We start from the raw sequence: 11,817 nt of genomic DNA, 5'->3' as shown, positions 1-11,817 counted from the left end.
TAGGACGAGCAAGCTGACAGCGAAGGTTTCCTATCACAGGTAAATCTGTACCATCAAGGCGTCAACCGCCCAATCTGAGGCTGGTGATGCCCATGAGGCTTTGGTAGTGCTTTCTCATCACAGAATAAAAAGACAAAGACAATCTGTAATTATTTTCTTATCTTGGATTGCCGGGGCGCAGACAGTTTGAGTGAAATTTTGTCAGCTGAGTAATCGGATGGAGTAATCGGATGTATTTTTTTTTTACTTTGGTAACCTTATTAGACGTCTTCTAAATTAATGGATTGCGCCAAAGATTTTGCCTCCGTTTTCGAAAAAAAAAACAAGAAAAAGTTGCGGTGAAGTGCTATTATTGATATTGTTGCCAACACAAAAGTAGCTGTCGATCAAGCTTTCGCTATCTTATCATCTCATAGCCATCAAAATCAATCTACACAAACAGGATTATCACGAGGAGCAATGCAGAATTTGAAGAAGAAGAAAAAAAAAAAAGGCTTCACTACCTGCTTTTTTTAGAGGGCCAAGGCTTCACTACCTGCTGTTCTGGTACAAAAAATTCTTGTTATTTCGTAATTTCCTGGGCTCCCAGGTAGGCTTCTAGCCCAACAATACAATTCTAGCATTCGGCCCACTTTCAGGTTCAGTCCAAGCCATGGCCCGAGTTCTTTCACACAAGCAAAACCTATATGCAAAGCACACAGTAAAGTTCACTAAATTCAACGAAAAAAAGGGGGTAAATTTCCCTTAGAAAAGGACTAATATAGTCACGTTTGATCTGACTGGGGTTATAACGTTAGCCACTAGTTTCCTGTGGCTCACCCAGCTTAACAGATGGGCAGAAAGACTGGCGGTTTTTTGCTTACACGGAAGGTGATTCCATGTGATCCCTTACCAATGCACTAATGCTCCATGTGCGCACTTTGCTTCAGGTAAACTTCCACCAATGTCAAATCCTGACAAGCACAAGGACTCGTGCGATAAGAGATTTCTGAATATGCCAATGCCTTAACGCCAACAGGTTCAGTACACAGCGGTAAATGTGACGGGTAAATCAGGGAACATCATTTTCCACGCACAAAATCTCCAAATACGTGCAAGTGCAGAATTAGTGGGTAGTTTGCGCCGCAGAGTTACAGTTCAGCCAACCTTCTCGCACAGCTAGGGGTAAGAGGATGATTTGACGCGTATCTGTGATCAGATTTCGGTCACGTTATCATCCTTCTTCGATGATTTCTTTCTCTTCTTCCCGGTGCAGGGATCTTTTCCCTTCAGGTCTTGACAAAATGTCCGCAACTGGCCCATAAGATGCTCATTTCTGTGCGCTAGGATTGCATTCCAGTAATAACAGTGAGTAAAGGGTGTATTGAGAGAACCATAAAGATAGTAGAAAAGCAATTTTCTGCTTAGATTAGCAACTATGTACTGTATTTAATGTAAGATATATCAAGCATACAAGTATTTCAACTAACCCTTGTATAAAAATAAAATCTAGAAAGCTAATATTTTCCTTCTCTTTCTAAAATTAGTACAGACATTATTTACTCATGTACCTGTGAGGATAACATCGCCCATCCTAATGGATTTACGACCAGCATGTTGGGCAAACAGCTCCACATCCTTAGCCATCTGCTCTGCACATTGATAAAGAAGATGTTAATTTCACTGCCCATACAATTTTCACAGATGCAAATCTAACACGATTCTAGAACCATTCTTATTCTACAAACAGACTAGAAATAAGCAGTTCCCCTGCAAAACAAAAGAAAGAAAGGAGCAGTTTAGTATAGCAAGTCCCCTAGTTTCAGAGATGCTGCATGGAAAGTCCACCTCCTTACGTTCTGACCATCTCCTTTACTGTCGCTGCAGAACCAAAATTTTGTGGTTCCTACAAAATCCCCCAGCTGGAAATTTATGTGTTCGACTATTAGTTTGTGTCTGATATACAGTGCAACACAAAAAGGATGTGATTCTGAAGTTTGTGGACAGGATGGAGTGATGTTCAGTGCAACTTGAAATCTTATTTCTCACGTGTATTAATGCAACCCACCGAGGTCTGGAATTCAGTCTGACCACCTAAATGGATACAAAAGTACCTTTTGTTCTTCAAGGGTACATTTCATATCCAACTAAATATGCTGAATGATGTTAGAGAAGCATGCAAATCAGCAAAGGTAAATAGCTACAGCAGATATTGGTGTATGCTAATCGTGAGTGAATAGTTCAGAATTTTTTTTGGTTTACAGCAGAGCTTGTTGTAAGAGAAAAAGCAACTGAAGACAGACGTGAACTTTGAGATACTTAATGATACAGAAACACACATTTCCCAAATCAAAGGCTTCTCTTAACGGACAAATCAAATAGAAGTTCCTCGCTGCAGGCATTCAGAATAAACCAAACAGGAGCGTGTTGTGAGACCAGCTATTCAGAAAAAAACTAAAATGAAGTGTACTGCTTCCCAGCTTCATTCCGTCTACATTGCAATTCACTAGTCACTGTAGAGCAAATACAACAAAAGGAGGACCGGATATAGGGGAACCTGCGCTCTTAAAGGTCAAGTCGGCGATGCAAGCGACGACGGGATCCGCGATCTCCATGCCGACCTTCTTTCCTACAAATTAGAAAATCTTGATACATTACTGCTCCGGTCCCGATGCTAATTGCAAGATCGAAGAAGTGACAGCGGAAATGGACGCCAGGTGAAGAAGTGGCGTGATAATAATCTACCTTCGGTGGTCGCGATGTTGATGACGGCTAGCCTGAGGCGGTTGCGGAGAAGTTCGGCCTCCGCCTCAAGTCTTTCTGCCTCGCCGCCGTCCCCGCCGAGTACATCGTCGTCGGCGAGGATTTCCACGTCCGGGTCCATTGGGGAGCAGAGGTTTTCTGTCTGATGTGCGATTTGGCCCCTGAATTTGTTCTTATTCCATTTTAACGGTTTGCGATGTGGTCATTTAAATTCTTTTTGGAAGGTCCCTGAATTTGTTCTTATAATTTATTCCCTCATTCTATTTTGGTCTATATTCTACAACTTTTGAGGCCAATTTTAGCAAGTCATTTAATACTATTACTTTGACATGCAAACAACCAATCCAAGCTACATTAAAATTAATAATATCCAATAAAAAAATGTAGGGCTTGTTTGTTGTAATTAAAAAGTTAAAATTTAGGCTAATATAAAGAAAAATAGTATAAGATGTATACTAAAATGGAATGGAGAAAATACTCTTTAGATAAATATTCCATTTAATGATAAATCGAAGATTTGGTAAAAAAAATGGAGGATGTGATTTTTTGGGGGGATTGGACGTGATTTAGTATTTTCTTTAAGAACAAGGATCTTAGTTGAAAATCCAGATCATTATGGAGGACCCTGGCCAAAGGCAGTTTACAAGAAGGGTCCTTTGCATTGTATGCCTTCTCCTAGAGGCACTCCAACATGAGTTGATGACGTGATGTCGGTTGCCGCATGTGTTTCACTCTTGGAGCCAACTTGACATTGTTACCTACCACTAAAAGTAATGCATTATGATTATGTAAGTATGGTCTATATTGACCAACATCATGAAAAGAAGTTGTCGCCAAGACCAAGGCAACAACGCGGCCTCAATCCATGTTGACGCTGCCGCTCGGAGGAACAACACAAACCGTCCAACCCTTCATGTACATGCACAAGGTCTCTCAAGCGTTGGAGGGAGCATCGTCTAGATAGCTCGAAACCCGAGAAGAAAAACCTAAAGATGCGCCACCACCACTACCTCACCAACGTAATCAGGGAAGTAACCTCATGATTTCAAAGGGACAACATGAAAGAACATCTCTCCATAATTATAGTTTTTTGTGTTTGATGACAACATCTGTGATGATCTAACGTGGCTTAGTGTGCATATATGATCCAAAGTGTGTTTGAACTGAGAAGAATTAAAATGAAAGAATCATTTGATGAAAAGTAAGAAGAAAGAAAGGAATCGGGAATTTCTAGGCCGGAAATTCTCCCCAAAATTTGGCTAAGGACCTAAGGTCCATGCTCTCGGTACAACCCCCGAAAATTTGGCCGGACGATTCTGTCGAGCGGCCAGAAATTCTGGCCCAAGATTCCGCAACAGCCAGATTTGGTGAGGGGTATAAATACCCCCTTCTTCCTCAAGCTCAGATTGCTCACTCTCTCACAAGTTCACCCACCATTGTTGAGCCACAAGAAAACACAAGATTCACTTGATCTCCTACTCCAACCATCCAAAGCTCTTGTTCTTTGGAGAATCGAATGAAAAGATCCTGATCTACATATTCACCGAAGCGATTTACATTTCCCCCTGATTTGCTTTAGGGCCTCTTTGCTAATGTTCCAATTGGAAACCCTAGTTGCTTGTGGTTGACTTGTTCTTGTTGTTGTTGTGTTGTTACAGCTATTGAGAGCCTCCAATTCATTTGTAGATGTGTGCCCCAAGAACCTTGTAAAGGTCCAGTTTTCACCTTGAGGAAATCCCTTAGTGGACAAGTGAGCTAGGCCTTTGTGGCGTTGCTCATCGGAGAACTGGGTGAGGCCTTCGTGGCGTTGGTTAGGCCTTTGTGGCGACCACACCCCTCCAAACGTGGACATACTTCCCCTCAAAAGGAAGGAACTACGGGAATCATCCATGTGTCTCTGCGTGCTCCACTCTCAGTTACCTCTATCATTGATTGCACTATTATATCTTGCTTAGTTGTATACCTTGTTATTTAGGGAAATTCACATATTTGCATATCTAGAGAATTTACCTTTGTGTCAAACCTAAATTGAAAAAGAACTAAAAAAATTGGGTAGCACCTAATCACCCCCCTCTAGGTGCGGCATACGATCCTTTCAATTGGTATCAGAGCCTCGGCTCTTATTTCGGCTTAACCGCCTATGAGTATGCCGGACGATGAGAATCCGGAAGGGGCCGCAAAGTCGGCTTCCATGGAAGATCTCAAGTCTATGGAAACATCATTGAGATCCTCCATGGAAGCTAATATGGAAAATATGAAGAAATATTTTTCGGAGCTTCTAAAACCGGTCCCTCCTATCATTCCCGTTATAGAGGAAAAGGACAAGGACTCTTTAGTAGAGGGAGATGCTTCGGGCTCATCCTCTTCTACAAAGCCCTTGGATGGTGAAAACTTAGACAAAATTTAAACTCCTAATGCTACTCCTAAAGCGGGTTTAGGTGAGAGCTACAATGTCGTTCCTTGGCGCTCTCCCGATCCCCTGTTCCCCACCCTCATATAAATAATAGGGGTGATCCACCTAAGTTTGATGTTGAGGATTTTAATAGGTGGTAATTTGAGTTTCGCTCTCATGTGTGCAGTGCCTCCAATGAGCTTTGGAGAATCATTCTTGAAGGGTACAAGCCTTTCAACCCAAAAAAAATGAATAGAAGAGAAAAGGTTGATCACCAACTCAACTCTGTCGCCTTGAACATGATTCATCAAGCTGTGGGGTCAAAGGACTTAGCTTATATTCGGAACTTCACCACCGCCAAGGAAGCTTGTGATGGATGATTGTCTAAAATCTTTGTGGGATGAGAAAGCATGAAGAGAAAGAAGTATAGTGCTCTTCGGAACCAAGCCGAAGCATTCATGAGGTTGCTAGATGAAGATCATCACGATATGCATAGAAGGATCATATCCATTGTCGATGCCTTCCGTAATGTGGATGCCCAACATATAAATGACTTTTGGATCAAGGACAAGTATATTGATTGCATGATTCCGTATGAACCCATTGATGTCATGAGTCTCCTTGGAAAGGAAAGCTATCCTAAGCTAACCTCCTATCAAGTGGTGCACAAGATGCAAGCTCTCAAGTTGGCCGAACAAACTTCTTAAGATTCTCGGAATCGTGCAATGGGGATGGCAAGAGGTGCAAATCTTGCTTTGAATGTCAATACGGTGGATGTCAACACCCGGATTTTTACGTCCAGATGCCTATTATGCCATACATCGCAATCTCAGGAATATTGTTTTTGCGAGACATAATAGATTGATATCATAGAACATCATTCATTACAAACCATAATAGTCTTACATCAAAGGATCACATGATCCAGTCTTAATACAACAATTGATCTAAAGATCAAATACATAGCACATAGCGGAAGAAACGTAGTAGCGGTCCATCTGTTCCACAGGCAACGCTTGACGTCAGGAAGTAGTCCTAGTTATCATAGACGTCATGTTGTCCATCCTCCTGGTACTGGTTCTCCTCTTCATAGTCTGGCCATTTGAATAGCCGGGGACAAAGCCATGAGTACTTTAAAGTACTCGCAAACTAATACTAATAGAAGTACTAATAGCTCTACTAGGTATTCTAAGCTTCTAGGTTCATTTGCACAAAGCCAATTTTATTTCATAACACTTTAATAGGCAAAGACTCTTTATTTGTCAAAACCTACTCAAGTGGGAACATTAGTGTCATTCCCACAACTCTGTTGTGATTCAAGTCAAAGTCACCTTTCAAGTTCAAGTCATAAGTCACTAGTCACATTTTGAAAAGTTCTGATGACGGAACAATATGGCCTTTCCAACTGTCCATGACCGCGGACGTGGCTATTCGAATAGTTTCACACTCTGCAGAGGTCGTACACTTGTGCCACAATATTTGCAATAGTCCGTCAGGGGTAACTGGCCCTGATTTATCACACTCAGTGTGCGGACTACCAATCATAACCTTTCAATTACATACCCTAGTACAGGCACCTCTCCCTATGAGTTTGGTCTCCCAGCCATGGAAAACCGCCATCCTGGGAACTGCAAAGGGCTTGGGTAGGACATTCACCTCATTTCACGTCATTTCACTTTCAACGGAGGCAGCCTCGGCACAACCCCTATGACGCTTGTTCAGAGGGAACCCGTACTAACATACATAAGTTTCCGGTTAAGCCCTACCCAGATTCAGGTATTGTGGGAGTACTTAGAAATTGGAAAAGGTATCGCATCCGAACCCAACCATCAGTTTTTGTCAAAGAGTCACATTTTTCACCAAAGTTCACATTCACCTTCAAAACTTTCAATAGAATGACTCATCATTCCAAGGTTTTTAAAGTCATTTGATTCACAAATTCCCATCTAGAGTAGTCAATTTTAGTTTTAGCAATAGCAACTAATCATGAGGGGAGCTAACTACATTGTTGCTCTCTAGGCTAAGTTTGACTCTCTTGTTATACTCTAAGCCTAGACACAAATGAAATACAACAAGTAAAACTTGGTAAACAAGGTAAAAGTAAAGCAAGGTAAAACTTGGGCTTGGAATAGTAAAACTTGAAACACCAATACTAGTGCCATGGTATCTTGCACTAGTAACTTGGCTTGGGATAGCTTGTATTAGGGTAGCTTTCCTTGGTTGGTACAGTTGTCAAAGTGGTCCTCTTCTTCTTCGTAGATGACCTCTTCTTCTTCGTAGTCTCCAGGACTAGCGTCTATAAACGGATACGAGTATAACATCACCAAACAATGCTTAAGTACTAGACTTAACACTCAAAGGGATCACACAAGATAATCTAGCATCACAACGTTATTATCATGGGGGTTGGCTTTGTTTCCTTTTAAGAAAAATAATTTCCTCTCATTGAAATCTTTATTAGGGTTTCTATTTATTTTATTTGAGAAATAAATTCCTCTCATTGAATAATACTAAGGTTTAATATCCTCAAATAATAAGTATGAGATCATGTTGACCAAAGTCAACACTTCATATTTACCATTTGGGAAAATGATTTAAATGAGATACTACATCTCATGCAATTTGAACACTACTATGGAAAGATTTAATATCTCATGTAATAACATATGGGGTCATGAAGACAAGTGTCATCACCTCACATTGAATTACTTGTGAAAGTGATTTAAATGAGATGCTACACCTCATAGATTTAAAATAGTAAATTTGAAGTAATTTAAATGGGCTAGAAATGGCCACATAGCCACTATTTGAATCTAGCCCATGATCACATGAAACAACCATGTCATATTTTTGCATAAACAATTAGAGTTTTTGAAATGTGAATTATAGGAATTGGAATCACCTCAAAATTCATTATGGTTGATTTTTAATAATTGTTTGAAATTTGAACACCTATTGCTTTGTTATTTTTAGTGGCAGTTATCTACAATGAATCAAGGGTTGAGACTAATTGGGTTGGATAGAAAATTTCATAAGATTTCCAGAAATATAAAATTCACCAATTTTGGCTCACTAGATTTTGTTTTATTCAAATTTGAATTGGGCACTAGTATAGAATTTTGATTTCAATGGTTTAAACGAATTTGAATTCTTGGGCTCGCGCGGGAAACGAACATGGGCCGGCCCAGCTACGCTCCAGCACGCAGCAGGCCGCCCGATAGTGGGTCCTACGCATCAGCGACACTTACAACACCGAATCGGTATGCTGGCTAGGATCCGTTGGATTAGATCAAGATCGGACAGGTGGGGTGCGTCGTCGTCTCCGACGAGACCCAACCTACTGGCGACGGCGGTGGGGGTCGGAGGCTCACTTGGGCTCTGATGAGGGTTGGCGAGGTGGGCAGCTGGCGTGGAAGACGACGGCGAGCTTAGCGAGGGTCGAGGGAGGTGCTGAGGTGGTCGGAGTCATCGTCTCCATCTTGCTACTGCCGCGGCGGCTCCGGTGCAATTCCGGCGAGCTAGGGATTAATCGGAGAGGGGAAGGAGTTAGGGAGGCTCAGGAGGGAGAGGGAATGCAACTGGTGTGGAGAGATCGTGCTGGGGCATGCTCTATTTATAGCGGTGAGGGGGTGCTCCGGGGCATGCTCGGCTCGTCCATGGCGACGACGGTCTGAGCGGCGAAGGGGCAAGGTAAGGGCGATGCGCTGTTCACTAGGTCAGGGTGGGCACGATGCGCGTCATGGCGTTGAAAATGGTGGACGGAGTGGCTCGGGCGACGTCGTCGTCCTCGCTGTACCGTGGCGGCGATCGTCGATGGTGACGGCGGCTACAGAGCTAGCGCGGGTAGGTGAGCGTGTCTGGGAGCTTCCTGGTGTCGTGGCGAGGCTACTGGCGAGAGTAGAGGGCGAGGGGAAGTCTGAGGCGACGGGGCGAGGTGGTGCACTGGCGCATCCAGAGACGTGTCCGTGCACGTCCTGGTGCGTCTAGGCGTGTCTGGGCGCGTACGGTGTGGCCAGTGTGAGCCTCTCCTGCGTCGGTGGCGTGCACAGGCGTGACCAATGGAGTGAGGGCAAGGTCCAGGACAAGCTGATGGTGAGAGGAGAGGGCTGGTGAGAGGGGTTGGCATGAGGATGATATGGTGATTAGCATGGGCATGCTCTGGTCAAAATCGTCCAAGTACAGGGGTACCAATGCTTGGCATTGTCCAAGGGGAGGTAGAGGGTGTTGAGGCTGACCAGAGAGGTTAGGGTTTAGGCTAAAATCCAAAGAATATTAGAGTGTGTGGAGTTGGTGAAATGGTGCACATAAGGTGTTTGATGAAATGGCCGCATGGGATTCAAATTTGAATTTTGGCAAACTTTTGTATGGTTGTGATTCAAAAAATGTTAGGCATCTGTTGGTGGTGTTGGTTTGCAAAATTGAGGGGTTTTGTGAAAATCCAAAATGGGTATGATCTAGAATCTGTTTCAATGTTGCAACTTTGCATGCTTATATTAAGAAATTGAAAATGATTTTGGGAGGTTGGTCTTCACCATCGTGATCACCTTGATGAGTACTTGGATGAGGTGCAAAGAGTTGAGAAAGTTTGGTTTAGAAATATCTTAATACAGGGGCTCAAAGTAGGTAAGATGTTAGAATTTTCACATATGACCATTATCATATGTGACTTGCATTTTCCATTTTCTTTTCTTTTGTTTTGATTTTCTTTGACCAAAATGTATTCTTTTGAGTTTAGAAATGTTTTCAAATCATTTACACAAAGTAATCATGGCCTAGGTTAAGATTTGGAAAAGTGGCCATAAGCTCACATATGCTTTTTATTTTATTTTTCTTTTGCTTTGTTTCTTTTTGACTCCAAAGAGCAATGTTTAGGGTTTAGCACATGTTCAAGCTTCAAAGAAACAAGCATGGCAAGAAATTACCATACATGCATGAACATTTTGCACTTAAGGTAAGGCAATCCAAAAAAAAATGTTGGCTCCAAATTTTGAAAATAGGGAAATTGAGTTTCTTTGTTTTGAAATTTTGGGGTGTTACAGTGGAAGAGGTGGACACTCAAGAACCATATAGTGCCTCTTAGATCATGTCCTATCCGGAGGATTTGGAATACCATTATTATGACCATATGGCATTCCATGCAAGAACCTTTTGGGTTGATCCATCCAAAGCAAAATAAGAAAACATCAAGAGGAACAAACCAAGCGCGTTCAAGAGCTCGGGCCCAAGATCAAGATCTTGCTTCAATTGTGGTGACAAGTTCCACTTCATCGCCGAATGGCCATATGAGAATAAAGAAACTCATGGTGGAAGGCTCATTCCTAAGGACAAGAGCAAATATTCAAAGGCTCCCAATAAGAAACTCTTCATCAAGAATAAGAAGAATAAGAGGCCATCAAGGATTGTGCTACTCACTAAAGAGGAGTGTTCTTCCGAGGACAACGATAGTGGTAGTAATGAAGAAACCTCAAAGGAATTGGCAGCTATTGCCACTACCACTACTCCATCTTCATCCCTCTTTGAATCCCCCAATGAGAACCCTCACATCAAGAATGCACATTGCTTCATGGCAAGATCTTCCTTGGATACATCTATTGTGCTCTAAACTCAAGAAGAATATACTTCCGAGGACGATGAAGAAGAAGAAGATGAAACCTCCAATGGGTTGGTTTCTCTTGCATCCATCTCCACCACCCCTTCATCACCAATTGAACCCCCCAATGAGGATATACACATGAAGGAAGAAAATTGCTTCATGGCTAAATCTTCCGAGGTATCATCCCCTAACCCCTCCATGCCTAACATGCCAAATACTCTAGGGGTTGATCATGCTAGCGTAAAAGTTAAACAAGAAATGTTTGAGTTTGATGAGTTCATCTTTAACTTGAAAGGTGACAACAAAAAGCATGTTGGGGCTCTCATGTCTCGTCTAGCACAACTAGAAGATATCCTTGATAAAAAAATATTAAATAGAAAGAGAGGATTCTCTTGAAATTTCCTCTCAGCGGCCACCACTTCAAGTGTGATGTGCCTATTCAGAAGGCGGACGTGGGTTGGTTGTGGCATCGCCGCTTGGCCAATGTAAACATGAGAACTCTGCAGAGTCTTCACAAGGGGAACCATATTGTGGGACTAATGGACAATGTTTCTTTTGCCAAAGATTGTGTTTGTAAGGCTTGTGTTGAAGGAAAAATGCATGACTCTCCGCATCCAAGCAAGAATATTATCACTTTCAAGAGGATCTTGGAGCTCCTTCATGTGGATCTCTTTGGTCCTACCACTCATGCAAGTATTGGTGCGAAGAAACATTGCTTGGTGATTGTTGATGACTATTCAAGATATACTTGGGTTTATTTCCTCAATAGGAAAGATGATACTCAACAAATCTTCATCGACTTTGCCACCGAGGTGAAACGTCAACACAACCTCACTATATTGGCAATAGAAGTGACAACGGCTCGGAGTTCAAGAACTACACACTCAATGATTTTCTTAGTGATGAGGGGATAAGACATGAATATTCCGCTGCATACACCCCTCAACAAAATGGTGTTGCAGAGAGGAAGAACCGGACACTTATGGATATGGCAAGGTCTATTGTGGCGGCGTACAAATCCCGCTACAACTTTTGGGCCGAAGCCATCTCCACCGCATGTCATTCTTCAGACCGGATCTGTCTTCGTAAG

The 11,817-nt window shown here is 42.3% G+C and overlaps 1 protein-coding gene across 1 annotated transcript; it reads right to left on the bottom strand.

Moving 5' to 3' along the window:
• Window positions 1-985: 985 nt before the first annotated feature.
• On the bottom strand, window positions 986-2,912 carry LOC127321240 (protein MHF1 homolog). The gene is made up of 4 exons (XM_051350278.2): window positions 2,725-2,912; window positions 2,537-2,608; window positions 1,551-1,631; window positions 986-1,322 (listed from the first exon to the last, which is right to left on the bottom strand). Exons 1-4 carry the CDS (start codon window positions 2,861-2,863, stop codon window positions 1,195-1,197), a joined length of 420 nt encoding a protein of 139 aa, XP_051206238.1. The 5' UTR covers window positions 2,864-2,912; the 3' UTR covers window positions 986-1,194.
• Between the last annotated feature and the right edge of the window lie 8,905 nt (window positions 2,913-11,817).

This window comes from Lolium perenne, chromosome 2 (genome assembly GCF_019359855.2).
Source record: "Lolium perenne isolate Kyuss_39 chromosome 2, Kyuss_2.0, whole genome shotgun sequence".
NCBI classification, from domain to species: domain Eukaryota; kingdom Viridiplantae; phylum Streptophyta; class Magnoliopsida; order Poales; family Poaceae; genus Lolium; species Lolium perenne.
The sequence above is the reverse complement of the archived record's forward strand: the minus strand, read 5'-3'. Positions and strand labels throughout refer to the sequence as shown.

Excerpts from the sequence above, each read along its gene's own strand:
- LOC127321240 (XM_051350278.2), bottom strand. The coding sequence starts at position 2,863 with ATGGACCCGGACGTGGAAATCCTCGCCGACGACGATGTACTCGGCGGG. Across the intron at positions 2,609-2,724 it reads CAACATCGCGACCACCGAAG|GAAAGAAGGTCGGCATGGAG; the intron begins GTAGATTATTAT and ends TCTAATTTGTAG. Across the intron at positions 1,632-2,536 it reads CTTGACCTTTAAGAGCGCAG|AGCAGATGGCTAAGGATGTG; the intron begins GTTCCCCTATAT and ends ATCAATGTGCAG.